The 25,483-nt window shown below is 54.0% G+C and overlaps 2 protein-coding genes across 4 annotated transcripts in view; one reads left to right on the top strand and one right to left on the bottom strand.

Moving 5' to 3' along the window:
• Rsph14 (radial spoke head 14 homolog) overlaps positions 1–25,483 on the bottom strand; it is a 78,918-nt gene that overhangs the window by 27,296 nt on the left and 26,139 nt on the right. The window lies entirely within an intron of this gene.
• The window catches only part of Gnaz (G protein subunit alpha z), a 50,908-nt gene that overhangs the window by 17,369 nt on the left and 8,056 nt on the right, over positions 1–25,483 (top strand). Inside the window, exon 2 of the mRNA XM_050142808.1 lies at positions 5,552–6,780. Coding sequence (XP_049998765.1) covers positions 6,058–6,780 — 723 coding nt within the window. The 5' untranslated portion in view covers positions 5,552–6,057. The remainder of the gene's footprint in view (positions 1–5,551; positions 6,781–25,483) is intronic.

Genomic DNA, 25,483 nt, shown 5'->3' with positions numbered 1-25,483 from the left:
ATGTGGAGTAGCCCATCAGTGTGTTAGGATGTAACCTGGGCCTTGGCTAACCCACCACCTTTTGGGTCGGACACTCTAGACCAGTGTTTCTCAACCTTCCTAATGCTGTGACCCTTTAATATAATTCCTCGCGTTGTGGTGACCCCCCCCAACCATAAAATTACTTAGTTGCTACTTCATAACTGTAATTCTGCCACTGTTATGAATCGTAACATAAATATCTGATATGTAGGATATCTGACACATGATCCCCCCAAAGGGGTCTCAACCCACAGGTTGAGAGCCGCTGCTGTAGACTCAGGCAGGCCAGGGAGGGGGAGGGGTTCTTAAGGAAGATGCTTGGCACTTGTGATAGAGTACAATCACAAACTGAGAGTTCTGGCCTTGGAACCGGAAGGAGCATGGACTTTTAGTAGAGGATTCCCTGTGCGGGGTCAGGGTTTGCACGCTGCACACGGACGGTCTTTGTGCAGTGGCATGATGGAGACCAGCATGGAGCTTGTAAAGAACTGGGGGGCCAAAGAAAACCAGCTGCCGAAAACTGCAGGGCAGAGTCATCATGCTATACATGCCTCTGGCTGCATGCATCTGATGGGCTGGGATGGACTTGCCTCTGGCTGCATGCATCTGATGGAGGGCTGGGATAGACTTGCTGATACTGACTGATACAGTCCAGGCGTCTGTACTGAGGTTCCACACTCCAAGGAGAGTTGACCGCCCACGCCCAAATGCCTGCTACTTTCAGCATCTCCTCTCCAATAGTGGCTTTTGATTTGCCATCGGATCATCACTCCAGCTGTCCTGCCAGCCCTCTCACAGGTGCCTCAGCCTTTTACCAACATCTCCCGCATCCGCAGATGCCCACCTGTGCACATCCTCTGCCACTTGCTTGCGGTCATTTGTCACCTGCTAGGCAGCCAGCCTTACCCACCTTTGCAGACTTGCTGCCTGTGTTCTCTACCTTTGACCTTCCCCTCCTAATGGGAGCTCCGTTTTTACAAGAAAGTTTGACACCTTGTTACTTGCTGCTGTTTTTTGCCCCGTCTGTGGTCTGACTTTTGTTGTCTTTACCAGAGCAAGTGTAGGGACTCGGTCTTTGTCTTACCCAGTGCAGACAACCCCAAACTCCAAAGCTCAAAGCCATGGCTTCATAAGTAAGTGTAAGGTAGTGCACTGGCTGGTTTTCCCAGCCGCCTTCCCCATTGCACCACAGTTGGTCCCTCTTGCCCATGGCCACCTCGCTTTTAGGGTACCAGGACGCCATGTGGAACTACACACAGACACATCCACCCCATCCCATGGAACAACTGTGCTGATATTTAATAGAACATACATACACACACACACACACACACACACACACACACACACATATACACACCATTCTGTGGAACAGCTGCACTGATAATATTTAAGCAGGAGCACACACACACAAACAAACACATGCGCATAAGTGCATACATGTCACTATCATAAACACACATCTGCACACATAGCTTCAGACCATTTTCTTATTTCTCTTGGATGAAGGAAAACCAAGAGCCCAGCTAGGCGTCTCTTCTGCCATGCCCCTCCCCCTTTCCTTGTCCTTTTCTCGTCTCCGCTGAGGCCCTTTGACCTCCCCTTAGTGGCTCATCTCTCCTGCCCACACCCACGGATTCCAAACCTTTGTACAAGCCTCTCCCCTCTGTCTAGTACTTTTGTTATTTCTGGCCATACCCAAGAATACTGTGCTGGTAGATCCTGGGTATCACCCCGGGAACCCATGAGCAGTTTCTGGGACAGGGAACATCAAACTATGTGGTCACCCGCTGAGCCTCTACCTCTGGCCTGATGACATCAGATTCCATTCTGAGATTTGAGGAGTCCCTCAAGACCCACTAAAATCCAGGTAGACTCAGAGGAAGAGCTGACAGAGCCTGACCTCGGCAGGTAGGACTGGCTGGGGTTCCATTTGGAGAACAGCTGGACTTCTGCATCTGTCATCATCCCCCACTTCCACTGCTAAAAGAATTCTGGGTAGGATCATCAGCGTGTTTGCTGCGAGTTTTGACTATCTGGCACCCTGGTGACCTAGCAGAGGATAACTCCACCGTGCCCTCACTGTGACAGTTGCTTGCCCATGTAGTTCCCATGACACAAACTCACTGCCTGACCACAGTTTCCCCTTTATTCCCTTATTGTCCCCTAGCAACCAATGCCCACTTATCAAGGACCAGCTGACCAGCCCTTGGCTCTGGGTTTCTAGACAGCAACAGATAGGGCTCCCGGATGGCAGCCCACTGCCCCCCACCATGCTCTCCCAGTTCCCCCGCAGCCTCGTGGCGATGAAACACATTTCCTGGAATTCAGATCACATGTCCATAAACAGAGAAACTCCTTCGCCCACCACTTGAGACCCAAGGCCAGGCTGCTTCTCTTCATTCTCAAGATCCAGTGCTGCGGAGGGGGTCGCCAAGGCAGGAACAGGATGGACAGATAGGGTAGGTGTGCCCCGCTTTGGTGCCCCGCCTGCTCACAGCCACTCTCTCCTCCATTCACAGCTGTCCATCTTTCTCCCGCACCACAGCTTCACCAGCCTTAGGGAGACCTGCGCCTGGCAGGAGACACTGCAGAGCAGCCAGAGTGCGGAAGTAGCAGCAGCGTGGCGGGGAGGTACCTCACGCGTGTGAGCTGACCTGCAAGAGACACCTACAGCAGGACTAGCCAAGGAGAGCAAGCAGGGCCTAATGGGCTCCCCAGGGCCACACTGTGGGAGGGGCAGGGCCAGGTAGGTGTCCACCGCCAGGAAGTAGACAGGCTCTTCTATTCAGATACGACTCTGGACCAAGGCAGGGGGCTGTCCTACCATCCCTCAGGAATCGTGACTCTGGGGTCCCCTACCTAGGGTAGGGGTCACCTATCTTGACTAGACTGTGCTGATAGTATCGTAGCTGAAACCTGTCCCGAGGATCCTGCTTGTCTTGGCAGCAGACACATTTTCCAGATGACCTTTGCCACTAATGCCATCCAGATAAAGGAGAACTGGCTGGTGAGGCCTGGCTATTCCTTTGACTTTGAAAATACCGAAGAATATGATGTTAGCAAGGAACGCCTTCAGCCCGACCTCAGGAAGGAGGGTGTTGTCCCTCATGCTGACATGAAGTTGTGTTGGCTCCAGAGCTCCCCCCATTACTTCCCACAATGCTCCCCTTTAGTGCTCCCTCTTAGTGCTCCCCCCCCAGTTCCTCCCCCAGCATCTGCTAGAAAGACATCTTCCTGGAAAGACACCCCCCCACACACACACAACAGGCTAAAGGTGGTACACACCTTTGTACCCTGGGGTCATCAGTGTGGACCAGGAGCTGTCCGCGTTGACCTCTGCCTGCTCACAGACCTTGAAGAGAGAGGGCTCAGGCAAGCCCTAGTGTGATGAGAGACAGGGCTTTATCGACGCCATGACATTGGCTTACAAACCCCTTTACCTAAGGAAAGTTCACGAAAGGAAATGTAGGGCGAAGGGCACGCACGGCAGGGACTCCTCTGGAACTCCATACTGCTGGGAAGTGGCTCCCGGACCTTTACCTCCTACACAGACGCACAGGAGTGTGGCTCCAGTGCCCACGTGAGCGTGTGCTGTTTGTGTGCCGCCCCTGGGCACGTGCGGCCCAGACATCTCGAGATGGTCCGAATGACATCCAATCGTTACTCCGAGCCACTCTACACCTAGGGTGTCTCTGGCCCATCCCATGGCTGCTTGGCGGTGGGACTGCAGAGACGTGGAGACTTCTTTCACCTCGCCGTCTCTCCCTGTCTCCTACTCCAGCACCTGCCTCGCTCGGGGCAGGGAGGTGGGGGAGCTGTGCACTGAGCAGGGCAGGCTGCTGGCTTCGCAGCCTTTGCCAGGGGAAGAGCACAGGCATCAGCATGGAAGGGTCCTGCCTGTCACACCGCAGCTGAGGGCCGCCGTGGAGGCAGAAGTGGGGCGGGGCGCGGGGGGGGGGATAACGGAGTCTGGCTGAGGAGGTATTACCGTGACGATGTCCCAGGTGACTGAAAAGCTGGGTGGTGACTGCTATTGGCTGATACTTGCAGAGTACCAGGGCCTGTCTGTGCTAGACGCTCTACCCCTCCCATATATCAGTGAGCATGAGGGGCAAGCTCAGAGAATGTGGAGGGAACTACCCAAGGTGCTGAGAGACAGCAGGGTACCTGGTCAGAAGCCGTGTGAAGAGATTCACACCCTGAAGACTAAAGGCCACAGCCACTGGAGAAAGTCAGAACCGTGGGTCTAGTGTGGGTAGGAGAAAGAGACACAGCATGGGGGTTGGGCTGCCATCTCCCAAGGGTCCAAGTCAGATGGGTAAGGAGTGCGTGGGTGGTTGGGTAGGTCGGGTCTCATGCTGCTCACACGGAAGAGTGGAGGCAGAGAGAGGCCCTTGCCTAGACTAGGAACTCTGTCTGCCTTGGGTCTTCTACCCCAGAGCCTGCTATCAGGAAAGGGGACATTCGATCGGTTATAAAGTACCCGCGGCACCATAGCCAAGCAAAGACAGATCAGAGGAAAGAAAGCAAGAGCTGTGTCATGGCAGCGGGCCACCCTCGGCTCCCAGTCAGAGGCCGAACTGAGCCCCCCTGCTGGAGGAGACCTGCCCCAGCCATCCAGCAGGTGGTTATGGAGGAATCTCATAGGTAACCTTCCCCCTGGTGGTCAACAGGTGTCACTGGCTCCAGCTGTGAGTCCAGCTGTTCCTCATAAGCACCAAAACCCCGGATAGGATCTGTGAAAGATTCACCCTGAACCTAGATAGGACGGAAACAGAGCAGTCACGCCTGGACTCAGCAATGCCCAGTTCTCTGAGAGTCTCCCTATCCTAACCTCTCCTGCCTCCCTAGACAGATTATCACCATATTGCCCTGATTGGCAGGCCTTGGCCACCCCTCAAAACCTCTGCCTAGCTATTGCACACTCAGGACCCTGTGGTACCCCCACCTGTTGATCCCCCCCCAGGGACAGTGGGGCCGGAGTCTGTCCTGACACACTCCACACACTCTATGCATCTGGCTCTACCACAGAGGTGGCCCTGGGTCTAAAGGGACGAAAGTTGGGAGATCCCCAGTTTCCCTGACTTCCTTAAGGCAGGAACAAGGCCAGGACTACACTGCAAAGCAGAGTGGGGATGAGCTCCCTCCGTGTCCTGGAATGGTGGACAGCCACAGGGTGTCATTCTGTGGAGCCCAAGTCAGAAACACAGACTCAGCGGGGACTGGTCAGCCAGGTCTGGGAGGCAGGAAGGCATGGCAAAAGTAAATCCAGCATGGGGGCTGCAGGCAAGAGCTGTGCATGGCTCGCTCCTGTCAGACCTGCACCTGGTGTCAAGCAGATCCGCGGAGTGGAAGGCTTGGGCCAAGCATATTTGTTTAGCTGTGGGTTGGGCACTGGCCCTGAAGCACCGAAGGGGCTGGGAGTTGAACCGTTCTGCTGTTTGCTGAGGCCCTGCGGCTGATCCCTTTCCCCATCCAGCCTGAGGTGGGCCCAGGAGATAGCTCATGCTGTTCTCTTTTTCGTCAGGTGAAGGGCCGGATGCAAGGCAGGGAGCCCGAGCAGCCCGAGGCAGGGGGGCCTCAGGGAGTGCTGGGCCCTCCAGCCGTGCTTAGAAGCATCGCCACAGCAACCAGCGACCAGACAGCAGTAGCCTGAGCAGACACTGCCTAGGCAGACGCAAGCGGACAGCTTCCTACCGTGGCAAATACAGGGAATGACTACGGCAAATCAGGCCACACTGCCGACAAGGGAGGTGGAGTGTCACTAGAGGGGAGGGTGTGGTCTCTGCCCCGCTGCATCGAGCGCCATGCCCACAGGAGAAGAGGTGCTGGGGCAGGGATTGCAGTGTGACACGGCCTTGCCCCAAAGCCGGTGCTGAGTACTCCCGGGTCAGCTGTCTCTCCTGTCTGCCTGTCACGTCAGCCCACGTTTTCACCATCCCTCACTGTGACCATTCTGTTTGTTGGCAAAAGGGGGAGAGGCGCCCATCCTGTGCTCTGTATCGGGGGGGCCTGCTGCTGTCAGACCGGACCATGGGATGTCGGCAAAGCTCAGAGGAAAAAGAGGCAGCGCGGCGGTCCCGGAGAATTGACCGCCACCTGCGCTCAGAAAGTCAGCGGCAGCGCCGGGAAATCAAACTCCTCCTGCTGGGCACCAGCAACTCGGGCAAGAGCACCATCGTCAAGCAGATGAAGATCATCCACAGTGGCGGCTTCAACCTGGAGGCCTGCAAGGAGTACAAGCCCCTCATCATCTACAATGCCATCGACTCACTGACCCGTATCATTCGGGCCCTCGCTGCCCTTAAGATCGATTTCCACAACCCGGACCGTGCCTACGATGCCGTGCAGCTGTTTGCACTGACTGGCCCGGCGGAGAGCAAGGGTGAGATTACACCCGAGCTGCTGGGCGTCATGCGCCGGCTGTGGGCCGACCCTGGGGCTCAGGCCTGCTTCGGCCGCTCGAGTGAGTACCACTTGGAAGACAACGCAGCCTACTACCTGAATGACCTGGAGCGCATCGCAGCACCCGACTACATCCCCACGGTGGAGGACATCCTACGCTCTCGGGACATGACCACGGGCATCGTGGAAAACAAGTTCACCTTCAAGGAGCTCACGTTCAAGATGGTGGACGTGGGCGGCCAGAGGTCAGAGCGCAAAAAATGGATCCACTGCTTTGAGGGCGTCACTGCCATCATCTTCTGTGTGGAACTCAGTGGCTATGACCTGAAGCTCTATGAGGATAACCAGACGGTGAGTAAAAGCCTGGGTTCCCACTGTTTGTTCCTGGGAAGCAGATGGACTCGTGTGAGCCAAGAGAGGCTTCGCCCAAAACCGGTACTGAGCCTCGCCCGGCCACATGGATCCTTTAGCGGTTCCGTGAGATGGGGTGAGCACGCCCCTTGTTCTGTGCTCATGGGCGTGTGCTTTGGAGCATGGTGAGTGTGCAAATGCCACAAGGCTTCAGGGGCACTTCTGTCAAGTTGTAAAAGTCATGCTGGTACCCCATAAGAGCTCAGCTTCCCATGACTTCCCCCAGCCTCAGGAGCATCACTTTGACCTAGATGACACGTTCCACAAAACACCACACTCCTAGGCCCCACAGAGCTCACCAGGCAGGACCCCCCCAACCCATATTGACTCTGACTACCCTCCCCCAGCTACAGATGGAACTCTGGAACTTCCCTTGTAGTGCTTGGCTTCACTGCTCAGGTTTCTAGGTCACCCCAGCCTCAGTGCAGTGAGTAGATTGTACCTGTGCCACATGCTGAGGACTTGGACGGCCAGGCCTGGCTGGACACCCCTGGTGGTCCGTGTGGCAGTCTAGCAAACCATTAAGCTCCTACCAGCACCACATAACATGTAGGTCCTGAGAATAGCAACATGATTCCTTCTTGATGAGAAGAGACCAACAGGTGATCTGGTTAAGAAGGGTTAAATCCAAGGGGCCGGGACCTGGCCTTGGCCTTAGGGTATAGACTGTGGGGTTCTCATTGATCTTTGAGTCCCTTATCCTAGGCCTAAAACCAGTGTGTGAAAAGGGATGCCAGAGAAGCAACCGGAAGGAGACCCTAGGTTCAGTGGCTAGCTGGCAGAGCTTGAGAACAGGGGTGAGGGGAGCTTCTGAAGAAACTGGCAAGCAAACGTAGGCCTTTTGCATGGAAGGGGTCACCAGCATGCTCGGATCCAACTGAGGCAGAAGGTGAGGTGCCTGAGCTACCTCCACTCTCCCCAGGAATGGCAGTCGTGGGAGCCTGTTAGTCAGACAGATGGTAGTGGTCTGCCCTGGGAATGACTTCCCTCTCCCAGGCAGGAGCACTGAATAAATACCCAGAGCCTCTTTTTACAGCCTCTGAGAGTCCGAGTGGGGCTGTGGATGTCTGGAACTGTGGTACCTAGGGGAAGGTATTGAAGCCAGTGAGGATTCTGTGGGCACGCAACATCTACCATGCTATGAGACAAGGGCCCAGCCTCTGCACTTTGGAGCTCTGGTCTCTGGGCTCAGTGGCAAGGATGATCCAGTTAAGGCAAGTGACGACAATTCTTTGAGTTCATCCAAGGACTCTAACTTTGGGCCCATGTCCCCCAAAGATGTCTATGGAAGACTGAAGGCTCTGACCACAGCTCTGGATGTCTGAGTGTTCTGGCCATAGTGAGAGCCTGTAGCCTGATCCGTGACCATGAAGACAGAGGCAGGGCTCTCTTCCCCTCCCCTCCAGCATCCGGGTACCCTGGGGACTGTGTCAGGTATTGATACTATTCCCAGTGAGTGAGCTATGGATGTAGGTGGCCCTGTTGCCCCCTGTGGTCTACCTTGTGCCCAGGCTGTGTCTGTCTGTGAGTGAGCCTTCTTCAGTGTTCCCACCCGTCCAACTTTTCTGGCTGTTTCATTTCAGCAACATGTGTGATTCTAACTAGAAGTGGCATCCTAACGGAGGAGAGAGCATGACCTGAGACCAGAGTCTGAGGTTGACCAAGATGTCAGGCAAGGAAAGCACAGTGTCGGGGCTTGGCTGTGGGAACAGTATGGCGGAAGGCTGGCCAGCCATGCCGGTGTTACTCACCACAGAGGCTCTCTGTAATTTCTCTACATGTCTGCTGGCAAGAAAATGCTCACAGATCTCGGGCTTGGATCTGATGGCCTCGTCTACCATCTCCGGGGCAAGCATGGCTCCCAGTCCCATCTCTTGCAGGCTTTGCCCATAAGTGTACTGGATCCCTAGACAGGATGCTTGGTCCCTGAGTTTCCTGACCCCCTCTGCCCCCTCTGAATCTGTCATCAAAAGCAGCCCAAGCTTTCCCGGCTTTACCTGCCACTCTGTCACCTCTCTTCTCTGTATGTGCTGTCTGTGGCTTCTGCTTGCAGCAGCTCTCCATCCCTCCCACAGTTCACAGCCATCCTGCCCAGTCCCTCCCTTTCTGCTCATCAGGACAAGAACTCATCTCAGGCAGAACTTCACTGGATGCCTTCCCTGGCCGTAGCCTGGAGTCTGCACGCTCCTCTCTGGGTAGTTTGTAACAGCCAGGATCCGCGCTCACGTGGAAGCAAGGTGCTCCTGGGAATAGGCCCTGAGAGCACTGAGTGAGGATCTGTGGCCTCGTATCTTTAGCCCTCTTTCAGGCCCATCCCTGGGGGAATTTCAGTGAGGCCCCGAGCTCACCTCCTGCAGAAACCAGGCTGAAGTCTACCAGGGCATCTCCTAAAGGGAGGGGTTTACAGCTGAGCCTACACACACACAAATTTATTCTCATTCATTTCTCTCCCTCTCTCCCTCCCCCTTCTCCTCCCTCTTTCTCTCACCCTCTCCCCTTACCTCCTCCATCCCTTATGCTCCCCCCCTCTCTTCCCATGGGCCTGAGGAAGTAGTGTTGTTCACCAGAAAAGGAAATTCTTGATGACAAACCCTAGCAAAGCTGGGAATTCACTGGATTCCAAATGGTCCTGACCTTTCATGCTCCACCAGTAATATCTGACGATAGAAAACAAACAGGCCGCTAAGGAAAGACAGTGCCCTCCTCTCGTCCCTCCCACCCTCTGCCCTGCCGGTGCCAACAGTGAGCACCTCTCACCTCTCCCTTCAGCCAGATGCTGAGCCTGGGCTGCCACCAGCTGCCTCCTCCCGCTCCCGGAATGCCCTGCAAGTCCCAGCCCCAACAAGGACTCGACCCAAAACGGACCACACTACTTTTTGCAAAAGCTCAATGAAGTTGGGGGCCTGTGCCAAGGCTGTGTACACCACTCGGCAGAGCTCTCCTTCCCTGTTCAGCTCCAAGGCCCTCTCGCCTTTCCTCTCACAGAGGCTGTGGTACCCCTCCCATCCCCATGCCTGGAGAAGGAGCCATTGCCCCACCCCCACCCCCCAGCCCGCCTGCTGGTTTCTGCGTCAGCAGTGTTGCCAAGGAGAGCTTCAGCATCTCCAGGCTTCTGGGCGCGCCAGGGCTGCATGAGCACAGGGCAGGCAGCACCTTGGAGGTGCGGGTTTCCAGGACATCCGTGGAGTGTGGCAGCAGGCACATACGAGGAGCCATGCCATGTGTGCCCACGATTCATATACGCATCTCCGGGATCTGACAGGTCTTCAGACCGTCCCAGTCTTCAGCCTCCTTGGCAACCTTGACAGGCGGCTGCAGACTCCAAACCTAGGTGGGCTTTCCAGTGCCGTCTGGTGAGCTCCCAGATGCTACCAGAGGCGGAACACATCCCAGGGACATGTGGGGATTTCTCCTGTGTGCCACCCCCTGACTGATCTGGTGAGCCAGCCAGCAGCACTCGACTGCCCACCTGCCTCACACCCTCCCATCTGGGGATTTTTCACGGAGCCAGCTCCAGGGCTCAGACAGACAGAGGGGAGAGGCCTTGTCCTCCTCAGATAACAGATGCAGGTCACTCGGGGGCCACCGGATTGGGAACTAGGAATAAAACAGCCCTAGCAGCCCATGTGGAACCATGGCCGTGGCTGTGACCTGGGAGAGCCCTCACAGGACCCCAGGTCGTGTGGAAGCGGAAGGAAGCAGACAGCTGCCATCTCGCCTCTCCCTTTGCAGATCAGCTAATGGACACCAGAAGCCACTTAAGGGTAGAGGGACACTTTAGAAGAGACAGATTAAAAGGCATGGCTGTAAAGTGCCAAATGTTCTCATAGAGAAACCCACAGAGAGCTCACCACCCCGAGTCCCGCAGTGCCCTGCTGTGTGGCTGCTGGGCTGATACAAGGCCTGATTGGGGTGGGGGTGGGAGCACTAGGAAGGAGCGAATGTAAGCCAACTTCTGACAGTGCGGAGTTGATTGGCACAAGGGGGACAGTCTTATACGGCGACTGTGTAATTCTCATAAGCCACCTGCCCCTTTTCCAGAGCTACCGGGCGTAGTTACCAGGGCTGTTCCCCCATTTGCTCCCATGTGGGATCAGTGGTGACCACTTGAGTCCCACAATTTCGGCCGAGCTTCAGTGAGGCTCACCATAGAGAGGTCTCATGCTCACCCGGCCGATAGCTGGTCAATAGAATCGAGGAGACCAGCCAGATGCGGACTATTACTTTGGGCTGAGGGTCAAGTTCTGCAGGTAGGAGAGTCTACAGCAGCTACATTCCAGGCAGATAACCTAGACCAGCCCCTTGTCTAGGTCCAGGTTCCTAGGACAGCAGCCCCGTCTAGACCCAACATTCCCAGGGCAGGGCAGGCCAGCATTGACATGGCCTACTATGCTATGGCCGTAGTGGGCATTCAGCCGGCTCCGTGGAGTGGATAGGAGGCAGGAAGGCGTGGGAAGAGCTAGAGACCGAGGACCCCACTTTAGCTTGTCTGAGGGAGACCCCATGGATGCTGACCCGTAGTGGGTGCCCCAAAGGAAGGGAAGCATCTGTAGGACTGTCCTGAAAACACAGTATGAACCTGCCGCTGTGTTTTAAAGCTACCATGGGCTTTGCTGTGTGTAGACTGAAAGGAGGCGTGTTCCGTTTCTTTTCAATGGAGTTTAAGTCAAGTGTAGTAGCTCACACCCGTGATCTTAGCTGGGGCAGGAGGATTATCTTGCGCTCAGGGCCTGCCTGGGTTCTAATATGAAATCCTGTCTCAGTTTTTTTTTTTTCATGTGTCTGTGTGTATCACATGCATGCCTGGTGCTGTCAGAGGTCACAGTAGGCAGCAAATTCCCTGGCACTGAAGTCATAGATGGTTGTGAGCCACCAGATGGGTGCTGGGAACTGAACCTGGTGTCTCTGCGAGAGCAGCAAGTGCTCTTGACCATTGAGCTGCCTCTCCAGCTCCTCAAAATAAAGTGTCTTAAGGAATGTAAACCTAGCAACCAAGAGGCTAAGGCAGGATTGCAAGTTAAAAGCTAACCTTGAAAAAGATATTTAAGCATTTCATTAAAAAATCTAATTAAAAGGCATGACAACACACACCTTTCATCCCAGCACTCAGGAAGCAGAGGCAGGTGGAGCTCTGTGAGATGGGGGCCAGCCTGGTCTACAGAGTGAGACCCTGCCTCCAAAAAGACGCTCCAAAGAGAGGAGCGCAAGGTGCCTGTGCTAAGACGGGGATAATGGAACAGCTTACATCTGGCCGCAGGAAGAAGCTCCAAATGGGAGAGAGCCAGATATGGACGACACCCCTCTCTTAGCATGCACAGACTAGATCGCAAGGGACCTTAGTGTGCTTAACCAGGCAGTTTTTCAAAGAAAGAATGTACAGGCGTGTCTGCCTCACGTTCCAGAGTGCACAGTCTGCCATCGCATGTATGGTGGCTGAGGGAGCAGGAGACTGCAGAACAGCTTGTTCACATCTTGGCAGGTCCCACCTTCGGGGCCTACCCACCAGCCACCAACCCCTGCTAGTTAAGCCGTAATCCGAAGGGTTCTGCAACCTCCTAACAGCCCGGCCAGCCAGGGATTGAATTATATAGTACATGTGCCTGTGATACATCTACTTAAGCCATCGCCCTCCCCTGCCGGTCCCACATCACATGGGAGACCTGAGGGACTTTCTGGGCTGACCTGCTCCCTAACAATCAGCAGCAGGACCTTGGGAGTCCTCAGTGCAGTGTGTCTGTCCCCACTCTGCCTCCTTCTCCTGGCCCAGTTAGGGACACAGCTCCAGCAGCAGGACCTAGTGTTTAGAACCACGCCGGAGAGGCTTGTGGACCACACACAGTTCATTTATGACGTCCACAAATCATGACCCTGGGATAACAGAGATGGGAACTCAGACCTTGTGGGGTAGCATGGCAGGAGGGCTTGGGTCTCAAGGACTGGTGGCCCCCTGGATGGCCCAGCCCTGAGAGACTCTACAGAAATAGTTGTGAGCAGCACTCAGCTGCCCATACTGTCTGCCCGGGCAGTGCAGGGAGGTGGAATCTGTTCTCCTAGGACCTCAAGCTTCACCTAAGCCTCAGCAGTGTGCTCTCTTCAGCCTGTGACGGGGAGAGGTAGAAAATGGAGAACAACCTGGCATAAGGCCTTTGGGCTTGCCAAATGGCATTTCAGATACTTGTGCTGAGGCCCTCCATCTGCTCTCAGAGACACATAAGCTACAAACACCCATGTCAACAGCACCTTCTCACGGCCCTCTTTCCTTGTCCTGCTGGGTGCTTCCAAGGACAAGGCCATTCCATTAGTCCCCTTTGTACAGTAGCTTCTTGTTCTTGGTGGGTCCTTAGCAGGCCCTGGCCGTTGGATTTAGGGCTTGCTTTCAGTACACTTCCTTGCCTCCTCCACTAGAAATGCCTGCATGGTACAGCTCTGCACACCTGACATGACCTTTTCATTCATGTATCACGCCTTCATTGCATCCTTGTGAACTTGGCTGTGCAGTTCAGCTGATTCTTCCCATAATGACTGATCGTGTGTCCTACGGTGTCACTAGAAACCATTCCTTGGATACAGTCCCAGGATGCCAGCTCTTATCAGCCCATCATTTCCACCACAGTAGCCCTCCTATACCTTTACAGAATGCACAGCAAGACAAGCACTGTGGTCTTGGCTCTCCGAGACTGTTGACCACAGCAGAATGACAGCCAGCTTACGCCCTGGCTTGGGTGGAAAGGGGCTCCCTTCCGACTTGGCTTTCTTAGTGCTGATCAGGTTTAAGGAAGGGAGGCAAGTACCTGTCCCAGGTACTCACCTCCTTGTAGAGGAGCATGTCCTAACAGCCCTCTGTATGCCAGTCCAGCTTTTACCAGCTTGCCAGAGTTAACTCTTGGTCATCAGGAAGTTTCGAGCTGTCTGACGACATAGTGCGAGCTTCAGTAATTGCATCACAGAAATCGACCGGCTCTACCCAGCAGTCCCATTTCCCACCCCACCCAGCCCGCTGCTATTGACCAACAGTCTACAGACAGAGCACCCTAGTGGGTAGATGCTGCCAAGGGGCCAGCCTCGGCAGATGATGACTGAAAAGAGTCACTGCTCATAGGCTCTCGAGGAGCAGAGCGGTGTGGCTTGTCTGCACCTCCTCCATGCTTCCTTGGCGATTTCCCCCGACCCCCTGACCACACGCCATTTCTGTTGCTACCATCCTGCTGGAGAAGGATCATTTGCCGGAGGATCATCAACTCCGCGCTTGAGCCTCGATGCTGCTCCCAGAGAGAGCCACGTCCTGAGGGATCATTCAGGAAAGTAGTCACCTAGAAGGTGCAGGCCCACAGCCCGGTGAGCTCACAGAGTAGGCACATAGCAGTCATCATGGTCTTTCTCTCTGAGAGATGAGGAAATGGCATTAAGGAGCCCCTGGGCGGGTCTGTGGGTGCCCTCCGAAACAGCTGGCCTGGGCCAGAGAAGTCAGGAGGGGCACTTCTGTCTTGTCAACTGCTTGCATGAAGTGGGGGAGGGGGCGGAAATCAGCAACAGGGCCTGAAGAGACTGGGACAAAGGTCAAATGGCATTCTGATCTGAACCGTAGAGAATCCAGTCCCAGATCTGTTGGGTAGTGCTGGGGCAACCGGCAAAAGCAGAAACCAAGCGGCGGCTGTTTGGGGCTGTGCACATCACAGCTCTGTAGAGGGCACCCTGTCCTGAGGCCGAGGAATGGTGAAGTGGGACGAAGTCCCCAGCATCGCATCTCGTCCTGGCCCTGCCAGGAGCAAGAGGTGTGGTTTCAGCCCTCCGGGTTGAGCTCCCTTGCTGCCAGAGCAGTAATCACGCCAGGTACTCAGAGAGACAACCTGCTCTGAGCTGTACCGAGAGAGTCAAGGCAGAGTAGCATCTGCCTCCCGTCCACTTGCCGCCCTGGCCAGTGGGTAATTAATTTCCTGAGCGCATTAGTTCTGCTCATTATGTACACATCAGAACAGCTCTGGGGTTTAAGACACAGATTATTATTGTTTTAAGGGATTTGTCTAATCTAGGAGCTGAAAAAAAACAATTTTCCCACTGGACAAGAACTGACTCTGAGGTGGTGAAGGCAAGGTCTGGGGTCTCACTGGCTTGGGGCAGGGGCCCTGGAGGGTCAGGGTAGGTATGAGAGAGTTCCTTGACTGGCCTTGAAGAATGATCAGGACACATAGGTCCACCCTACTGGGCAGAAAGGCTTCTGCACTGACAGGACAGTCCCTTCTTTGCCCCTCTGTGAGGCTCCCTGGAGATCTACAGGAGCCACTCGTTGGTAAGGGCATAATGATAGGTGCTCCTTCTCTCTGGGCATGCTCTGAACTAGGCAGAGGACAAATTCAGGCTAGTGTAATAACACTACTATGTGCCCAAGTTTCTATCTTAAGGTCCTCAGACCTAGGGCCATAGCCTTACACAACTTTTCCTGCCCACTTTTGCGCCTGGGAGAAGCTTGCCCCTCTCTGCTTGTGGGCTAGATATCCTGATCCAGCATCCTAAAACAGGAGCTTCAAATCCTCCAGGGCAGCTTGGCCTAGGCAGAGCATGACCATGGGTAGGTCCCCTCCCCACAGGACACCTGCCTCCCTTGAGTAGTGGCAAGTAGAACTGAATAAGTGTGATCTTCTGCTTGCTCGCCCTCAAAAACTACAAGCTCTGGACTGTGTGTCCTACCTGGAAGAACTCTGGGCCTTCATGTTGTGTGGGTCAAAACACCGCTCCATCTCAGGAACCTGAAAGCCTCATCTGCCTCCACTCCTGCCCTTACCTATGATTACACTATGGTTGGGTGAGCCTGTCCTCTCAGAGTAGGCAGAGAGGAGAAAGCAAGTGGAATCTCAGGGTACCACTCAAGCTAGGCCACAGTCTAGGCAAAAGTAGCATTCTGAAAATGACTTAGGAGCAAGCAATGGTTTCAATATGGCTTTCCAGCCCCAGCAAGCAAGGCAAACTGAGAGGCTCTGGGTAGAGCACCTTCCTCTCTTTGAGGCTCACCTGTCCAAAGACAGGAAGCAAGAGCGTGGCAGCAGAGTTGGATGCTGCCCCAGCTCCAGGGTAATAACCTTAGCACAGACCAGCTCACCCTACCTTTGTGACTGAAAATGAGAAAGGTTTGTAGCAGGTGTAGACAGAAAGCCTGTGGTTAGCACTTAGCTTTGACATGGCTGTGGACCACTTAAAGTCTCAACATAGAAACTCGTAGTCATTGCCTGCTCTAACTCAGGCCTATCGCCTAGCAGAGGCTCTACATGACCCAGTCTGGACTTAGCAGGACTGAGGCCATACCCTGCTGAGCAGCCTGGACTATAGTCCTGTTCTCACCACATGCTGTGGCTACTCCGCCCTGAACCCTGTTGTCAGGGCATCCATGTTGTGTGTCTTCCGGAGTTTAGAGGGTCATCAGTGGCCTCTCCTGACCCGGCCCTATTGAAACTCTTTCCCTGACCTGCTTATGTCCACATCATCCCAGAATACTCTGAGTGACAGCCTTGTCATTGGATTCTGGTGATTTCTTAGCCTAGACTGCCCCAGCCTGAGTGGTACCCCCGGGGTTTCTCTTGCTCTCCGACACACGGTCTGCTCTGGAAGGATTGGGTCACACAGTGGTTAAACTCAGGACGAACAGGATTGGAGGTATTTGGGTGGCACCCAGGATGAAGTATTTCCTGACTGAAAACAGCTTGAAGGCTGAGAGTTCCTCCAGGTAAAGTGTGTGGGCTCAGGACCTTGCCAGTAAGCCAGGATGAGAATGGTGTCCCGTAAATAAGCTGAGAGGCCTCAGAAGATACTGACTTGGATGAGTACTGTCTCGTGCTAAGAACCGTGGAGCACGTCCCTGGTAGCAGCCACATTACATGGAGGGAGCTTTCTCTTCTCGTCTGTTTTTTGTTGTTGTTTTGTTTTGTTAATTACTGCTCGTGGCCTAATGACCTACTCTGTGGTTCTTAAAATATTCCAGAAGGTGGCAGCCTGTGATATAATCATGACATCCTAAGGCATGGCCTTAAGACCAAGCCTTGATCACTATCCAGAAAGCCAAGAGTCTGACTTCAGGGTTGGCCCAGGTACCTTTCCTGAGGACTGCGGCCCAGAGAGAAAACAAAACAGATAGCGCAGGAGCCCTTGGTCTATGACAGTCCCTGCCACCGTAAACACTGGGGGGGTGACCCTACCATGCATCAGAATTCCTGCACGACCTGGCTTCTCTGCCTGTGCGTGGACTAAATCATTGGCTAGGAATGTGTAAGTTGTTTCCTCTTCTAGAGCAAGAACTCAGGAAAGGCAGGAAGCCTTGGCCTTGGTCTTCCATCCTGCTGTGTGCCCTGGAGGTTCCGCTGAAAAGACAGCTTTAAAGCTGAGGTCTCCTAAAGGAGTATAGGAGCCAGACAGGTCCAGGACACCACGGGAAGGCTCACACAGTCAACTAACCTAAGCTCATAGGGGCTCGTGGAGACTGAACCGACAACCAGGGAGCCTGCCTGGGACTGACATAGGCACTCTGCATATATNTAGGAGCCCCAGGAGTCAAGGACACCACAGGAGGACTCACACATGAGCTCACAGGGACTCACAGAGACACCTGCATGAGACTGACCTAGGCACCCTGCATATATATTCAGTTGTGTAGCTTGGTCCTCTTATGGGACTCCTAACAGTGGGAGCAGGGGTTGTCTCTTGACTCTTTTTACTGACTTTTGGGACCATGCTCCTCATACTCATAAGGTCTTGCCCAGCCTTAACACATAGGAAGGTGCTTAGTCTTACTGCAACTTGATATGCCATGTTGTGTTGATACTCTCAGAGCCTTGCCCTTTCCTGGATGGAGATGAAAGAAGAGGGGATTGGGGGATGGGGTTGTGAGGTGTGGGGGAGAAGGACCTGGAGGGGAGGATGGGGAAGGCTGTGGCCGGGATAGATGAATTTAAGAAAAATAAATAAGTTGAGGTCTCCTACCCACTCATTGTCCCTAGAGCTAGGCAGCTGAGGATACAGTCGGCTCCTCAGCACACATAGTAATGGCTGCTGGAGTCAGGAGCAAACATCCCAGGTTCCAGGCCCCTGTTCTATTACCAGAGACTCAGAGAGTAAGTTACATCTGGCTTCTGTGACTGCCTTATACGTTCTTCTCAAAGAAGCCCTCTCACCTTAACTCGAGTTTTAGACAGAGCTGAGCTTGCTACAGCATCTCCCCCCCTCCCCCAGTATCCTACAGGTGACATCAGGTGACGACCTAAGTACTCTTTCTTTTCTTATAAAGGGTGAGCATTGCTGAAATTCATCCTGTAGGCCATAAGCAGACATTCCCCACTGGGATCTCTCTTTATCCCCAGTTTCCTTTGTTCCTCAAAGGAATGGCCCAGTCCTGCCATGAAGGATTTTACAAGCTTTGGGGGTCTCTGCAGCTGAGCATGTACCTGCAGGACAGTCCAGGTGGTGTGTTGAACTTTAAGTCCCAAGGGTCCCCTAGAGAGCAAACAGGAGGACTTCACGCACTAGTTTGCTTCAAAGGCCTGTATCTGTATCCACAGTCCCCAGTCTATAAGATATTTGCTTCCTGGTGGCCATTAACTTCCTGCTAGTGACTGGCGGGGATAAGGGCGGTGTCTTATATCCAGTCAGCAAGATTTAGCATAGAAGCCAAGAGGAGACTGGTTCTTAATTCAGTAGAAACAGAGGCAGACTAGGACTGTGGGAAGTATAGCACCTTCCTGCCAGGAAGGAGAACCCGTAAGCTGGAACAGGAGCCCTAGCCTGAGTTCTGCCCCCACCTCCACTCGACACTTCTGGCCTGCTGGGCATGGACAGTGAACAGGACTCGGTGCTCCAACTTCCCCCAGAGTCAGTGTGCCTAGCATCTTGGAGTTTTCTGTTCCAGTCTTAGGAGTCTTAGAACATTCCTGAATCACAACCTCTGGGTATATGATGCCCACAGCCCATGTCATACTGTGGGATTCTTCCTCCCCTGGGAATTGAACCAACAGCTGTCAAGAAAGAAAGTATCACCAGGCCCTGAAAACTCATCTGTCATTGCTTTCGAGATCCATTCAAAACAAAAGGTAGAATAGGATGGCTTATGGGGTGCTAGGCCTACTGCTGAGAGGCCACTGACTAAACAGGGCAATGGCTGATGGTTCCACTCATGCCCCTAGAGAGCTCTATTGGGTAAGTTAAAGAAACAAACTAACAACAAATAGACAGATACCATAGGCCCCTCTCTCTAGCTAACACTGGGGCCTACGAGCTGATAGGGCTGTAGCCTGGCAGTCATTCTAGTGTGTCGTGTGGCCATCTGTGTCCATCTGGATGGCCCAGGTCCAGGCTGGCCTCCCAAGCCCCTCATCCAACTCCACATGATACATCATGGGATCAAGGGCAGTCGTGTGGTACATCCTGGGCTCTGAGCTCTCCATGCAGAATAATGTTGAGAGAGATCTGCGGGGTTTTACTGGGGACAAAATAAATAGAAACAGAAGGGCAGTAGCCGTGAGCAGATGGCACAGAGCCTGCTCCGGGTCGTATCCCGGAGCACCGCTCATGCAGCCTGTGAGCCCCTAGCCCAGCAGGGGGCAGCCCCCACCACACAGATGAAGAAACTTGGGTTCCAAGCACAGATATTTCCCTGGCTGCAAAATCGGGGGCCTCCGAATCTATAGGTCCCAATGAGGACCTTCACTGCCCCCTCCCTACCTAGAAACTGGGCAGGATTAGATGGTGGCTTCTATTGTTACGATCTAGGGTCACGCCAGCCCCCTCCACATTATATGGGTAAACAGGAGGTGGCCGGAGGCTCTCCGGCTACGTGAGGCAGGAAGGAGTAGTACCTGCTGTTCCTGGCAGTTTCGGGACGAGCGTGTCCGTGTTATTAGAGCCTGGGGTATAGCCTTACCCGCAGCTCTTATCTTGTTTAAACAGTCTTTGCTGTTTGAAGTGGCAGGCCTGGCGTGTACTGTTTCTGTGATATTGCACTTGTCGCTGGGCGCTTGGAGGGACACGGGTAAGCAGAGGTTGACTTCTGGACTTGCTTGGATCGTACCCCTGCCCCAACCTTCACCCCAGAGAAATCTCATTTGTTGCCGAGCGGAGCGCTTCTCTCAAAGTACTCTGTAAACTAGGTACGTCTCCCCTAGTGTGTCTGGGTGACAGCCAGCCCTTGGTGGAAGAGGCAGCAGGGGGAAGAGAGGGTGACAGCAAAGGGGACTGGGCGAGAGTAGACCTGAGGAAAGGGTGAACCGTAGCGTAGCACAGTTCACACAAACCCAGTGACAGGAATCGGCCTTCAGCTTGAAGGTCAGAAAAGCTAAGCAGCCAGCCATTGGCTCTTACCTCTTCCTCAGTCTGAAATGGCGATCCTGCCTCCAGGAATCTCAAAATGAGACTGTGAGTAAGAGCTGTCTCTTCCCCCTCTCCCCCCGTCTTGTATTCCTCTCTATTTCTGGGATCAAAGGCTTGCATCACTACCACCCGGTTTCTATGGCAAGCTAGTGTGACTACTGGGATTAAAGGTGTGTGTCACCACTGCCTGGTCTGTAAGGCTGATCAGTGTGGCTGTTTTGCTCTCTGATCTTCAGGCAAGCTTGATTTATTAAAATACAAATGAAATCTCACTACCCACTAGACATCCAGAATGTTTGCTTTACAAGTTGTAGCCACCCTCCTGGCTAACCCTCCTGTACCACTGGATCAGAGTGGCTTCTGCAGGTTCAGGGCTGTCTGCCTGCAGGTGGAAGCTGCAGCTGGGTTTGGGTCTCTGCTCCGTACAGGTTTATAAGCAGGATGCACAGGACCCCCAGCAAGAGGAGCACAGACACAGAGCAGGACCTTGAGCATCTGTACTCAGAGCCCAGGCGCTTGACCAGAAAGGGCTAATTTCACAAATACAAAACCCAAGACTTCACCTGCCAAGATATGGGATCCGATGGTTCCCAGTCATGTTAAAGCTGAGTACCTCACCCGACGCCTTTCTAGGCTCTTACCGACCAACCCTCTGAGCATCAGAGCTGTAGTTACATACGATGCAGGCCACCTGTCACAGCTACAGGCCTGAAGCCTCAGCCACACTCTTTCAAAGCCTCATTTGGATACCTGTCACCTCCCCGAAACACAGCCTAGGCATCCTCACAGAAGTTTTGGGGCTCTTCCCTATACCACCCTGGTCATTTGTACCCCATACCAAGGAACAGGGGGCACAAAGTGGGCAACCAGGCCCCCAAGCTTCCTTTCACCCTAGCATACCCTCATCCCCACCTGCAGCAGAGCTGCTACTCCCAGTACCATCTGGCCCTGTCTGAAGATGGCCCCAAGTTGAGGACGGCAGGTCCCGTGACAGTCAGTCGTGAACGTGGGCGGGAGATGAGCATGGGCAAGAATATGGCCCGAACGGTGCTAAAAGCATCCTGGTGCTAAGAGGTTGAAGCTGGGACCTGTAGAAACTTCAGGGGTGGACTCGGTGAGGCAGCCAGCTGTCTGCATCCAGAGGATGAGCCGTATGTGCAGAAAGAGGTGGCCAAGGCTACTTCTGGGGAAAGTGGGCACATGGAGGCTGCAGGAAATGTGTGGACCAGAGACGGAAGCCCCTGGAGGATGCTCGCAAGGCACACACAGGAAGATGGGTCCCCCACCAGAGACTCTCCTTATCCTGATAGCTCAGACTCCCACGTGGTCATGTCCACACTGCTGCCCCAGCCGGGACATGGTCCTCGGTGTTCCCGTCTAGCTGGCCACGCCCCACATTTGTTTCCTGTCTTTCTGGATAGTTGGAAGGACTCGGTTCTCTGAAGTTGATTTTGCTTATTGCTGCTGTCTGTCCCCCAAGCAGGGACTAACACCGACTCTTCCAGGCTCCTCCCCATAGAGCACTCCAAGCCCTAAAGTGAAAGTCAAGCATAAGCGTGCTTGTAAACGGAATATTGAACTGAATGGAGGGACCTGAGATTTAAGGGTAGGCGGGGCCTCTACTTGGGAGACCAGTGGCAGATTCCAGAGACAAAATAAGGTAGTGTGTGGAGAGCCAAGCAAGTGGTGGGCGGGCAGAAAGGGAATAGGGGCTGTGAGCCAGGCCTTCGGAGCCAGAACAGTAGGCTGGTTGTGCCATCTGCTTCCATACCCTGAGCACCCACAGAGCTGTAAGGCCCAGGTTGGGCGAGGAGGTGAGGTGGATGAACAGTTGTGTGGAAGTGGCCATCCTGAGGGAGAGGGCTCTTAACACAAGTAGGAGCCAGCACGCTGTAGACAGCAGCCCCACCTCAGCTCCAGTCCACCCCTTGCGCCTGCGCTGCTCCTGTCTGGTTCTGTCCTGTTCCCACAGACAGGCTCCAGTACAGCGGGGCTCACTGAATCCTTAGCCTCCCTAATCCAGTTCTCCAGGTGTAAATTTGCAGGAAAAGGAAGAGTGCTAGCTAACCAGATTGGACTGGAAATAAGTCCCCAGGCATCTTTTCTGTCTCCAGATACATCCCAAGTTCCCCCTGAGGCCAATATCCACGACCAAGCCTGAGGTGATCCAGCCTATCAGGGATTCTCCTTGGTGCAGGACGGTGGGCTGAGCCGAGGTGGAGGTTGGTTGTGGCTATGAACTAGGATTGCTTCAAGGATCGCCACCCTGACTCCTCTCCCTGGGCCTGGAGCCCTGTCTCACTTTTCTGATGTGAATGGAGGGTGAGCCTCCTCATTAGGAAGCCTCCCCACCCATGGATACTCCTGTTAGGAGCGCGTCACCAGGGGAACCTTCCATCTTAACGACCTACTGGCCTAAACCTAAAATCGGGCCAGATTAAGCCAGGATAGCTCCCTCAAAAAGATGAAGGGAGAACCAGGTCCCCCAACTCCCCAAGGCTCACCTTCTACTATTACCCCTAAGTGGATATATTGGGTTAAGATGTGCAGCCTCCGCCCGTCTTTGGTCTTTATTGCTGTGTGAGACGGAGGGTGGAGGCGTCCTCTCCAGTTGTCATGGAAACAGCAATGCGTCTACTGAGCGTCTAAAGTGCTAAACTGCACAGAGGGAGGGGCAGCTGGCCCTGTGTGACAGCTGCTGTTACCACCTCCCAGCAGTTCGGTGCTGAGAAAGACCCGAGGGGCTGCCACGCTCTCGAATGTGGCTGGCGTGCCCAGTTTGCCCGGGAGCCTCCCTGTGAGCAGCAGGGCCAGGGGCACAGCCGCCCTGTCTCTGGGAGGGTTAGTTGGCATCCCATTCAGGCACTGGGGTAAGTATATAGGCTCTGCCCACTGGGAGCCACTTCACTGAGAAGACAGGATGGCATGGGGAAGCCAGCAGCCAGTAGTTGGCATTGTCTGGGGAGAACCAAGCATCTGGTCCCTAGGCAGATGACTGATGCCTCCCCAGCCGCATCCTACTGCCAGGAAGCAATCCAGGATGCCTGCATAGGTTTCAGCTGACTTTCCCTCCGCGTCTCTCGCCTCGCTCCTCGTGGTTTCTAAGCTCCTTGAGGCCACCAGAGCATGGATAGCAACCTCCCCCATGGCTCTAAAGCAGGGGAGAGTGGCAGAGCCAGCCAGCTACCAAACAGGAAATGCAGCCACACGCCTTCAGACCATCTAGTAATTGAATGCACCGGACTCGGTCTAGTCTACCAGTGAAAGGAGACCCTGGCACCCTGCAAAGTCTCAAGGGCTTGGGGCAGGGCCAAGCTGGCAAGCCTGGCTACTAAAGGGGTAGCATGGGGCCTGGAGATAGGTCTCAGAGGTGAAGGGTTTAGTGCCCAGCCCAGGACCACTTATCAGAAACACGATCCATTCAGGTCACTTGAGGGTCCAAGGTGGGTACGCTATTTCCCTAAGGCAGGAACTATGGTCTGGAATGTAGGAAGTGATGAACTCAGAGTCTTGCTGCAGACCAAGGGAAATGTGGCTCAGAGCACTTACCTAACATGGACATATGGGTCCTCTGCTCCCAGAAGCCAGCAGAGTCATGCCCAACAGAAGCTTCTCAGCGACTGATCTTAGCGACAGTTCCTATAATGGTCCCAGGTCCCAACAGCAGTGAGCTGTTTCGGATCTAACCTGGTCATTTCCAAACCAGATGCTTCTGATCACGAGCATGGCAGATGCTGGCAGTGCCTCAGTTTCTTTCCCTGTGGCTACAATAAAATACTCTGATAAGAGCAACCAAACGGGAGGAAGAGTTTGGTTTGGCTTAGAGTTCCCAGGGGACACAGTCTACCACGGTGGGGCCATGGCAGAGGAGATGTGACAGCAAGCAGGGAAGGTCTGGTGCCAGGAGCTCCGGCTGGCTGACCACACTGCATCCACAGCCAGGAAGCAAAGTATAAAGAGGAAGTAGAGGGAGGCCCACCCCTAGTGATCCACTTCCTCCGCTGCCGGGGCTCCATTTCGTATGGTTTGACAGCCTTCCAAAACAGTACAACTAGCTGGGGACCAAGTTTCAAACACCTGAGCCCGTGGAGACATTGCACACCGAAACCACAAGACAGACATGGCCAAGCACCCTGGGTAGAGCCATGTGGAGCTGCAAGACACCTCTGGAGATCGCAGCCCAGGCTAGAGGCTAAGTGGGCCCTAGAAGAGAGAAGAAACTGAACATGTGCAGGTTGGGAGCACACAGCAGCCAGAATGGCTGGAACAGGAGCCCAGTAGAGGGGTCTCGAGAGGTCCAACAGAACCAAACCCTGAAGCGTGCACATCTGTTTGGGGAGAATGTGAGGCACTGGAGTAGGTAAACACGCAGACTTCCAGAGAGCATGGTACTGTTTCTAGTACCGACTGGGGGTGGGTCCTGAAGGAATGACCACGGGACATACCTGAGCATCAAGCCTAGCTACCTCCTTCCTTAACTGCGCTAATAGGACCTCCATTAGGGGAGCTATTCCTTGGGTCAGAGGATGAGAACAACTTTGTGCCTTTTAACTGAGACCTTTTTCAGTGCATGGTTTTGGGGGTTGAAGTCTTTTATTTTTCTTTAGACAGAGTTTCGCTATGTAGTCCAGGCTGACCTCACACTGGCAGTCCCACTTCCCAAGGGCTGGGTATCTTTTCAATTCAAAGAGGAGACTAAAGTCCAGAGGCTTGGCAGAAAACATGGTTGTTCATCTTGAAAACTGTCTTAGCTAGGGTTTCTATTGCTACTGCAAAACACCATAACCAGAAAGCAAGTTGAGAAGGAAAGGGTTTATTTGGCTTCCACTTCCAGATCATAGTCCATCACTGGAGACAGTCAGAACAGGAACTTAGGCAGGACAGGAACCTGGAGGCAGGAGCTGAAGCAGAGGCCGTGGAAGGGAGCTGTTTTCTGGCTTGCTTCCTCTGTCTTGCTCAGCCTGCTTTCTTTTTTTTTTTTTTTATTTATTAAATATTTCAGTCTCTTCCCCACCTCCGCCTCCCCTTTCCCTCCCCCTCCCCCAATCCATTCCCCCTCCCTCGTCAGCCCAAAGAGCAATCAGGGCTCTCCGTCCCGTGGGAAGTCCGAGGAAAACCCTCCTCCGTCCAGGTCTCGTAAGGTGAGCATCCAAACTGCCTAGGCTCCCACAAAGCCACTACATGCAGTAGGATCAAAGACCCATTGCCATTGTTCTTGATGTCTCAGTAGTCCTCATTGTCCGCTATGTTCAGTGAGACCGGTTTTAACCCAGGCTTTTTCAGACCCAGGTCAGCTGGC

This window comes from Alexandromys fortis, unplaced genomic scaffold (assembly GCF_014885135.2).
Source record: "Alexandromys fortis isolate MF-2015 unplaced genomic scaffold, M_Fortis_MF-2015_v1.1 scaffold_9, whole genome shotgun sequence".
Classification (NCBI taxonomy): Eukaryota; Metazoa; Chordata; class Mammalia; order Rodentia; family Cricetidae; genus Alexandromys; species Alexandromys fortis.
This window is presented reverse-complemented; position numbering and strand designations above follow the sequence as displayed.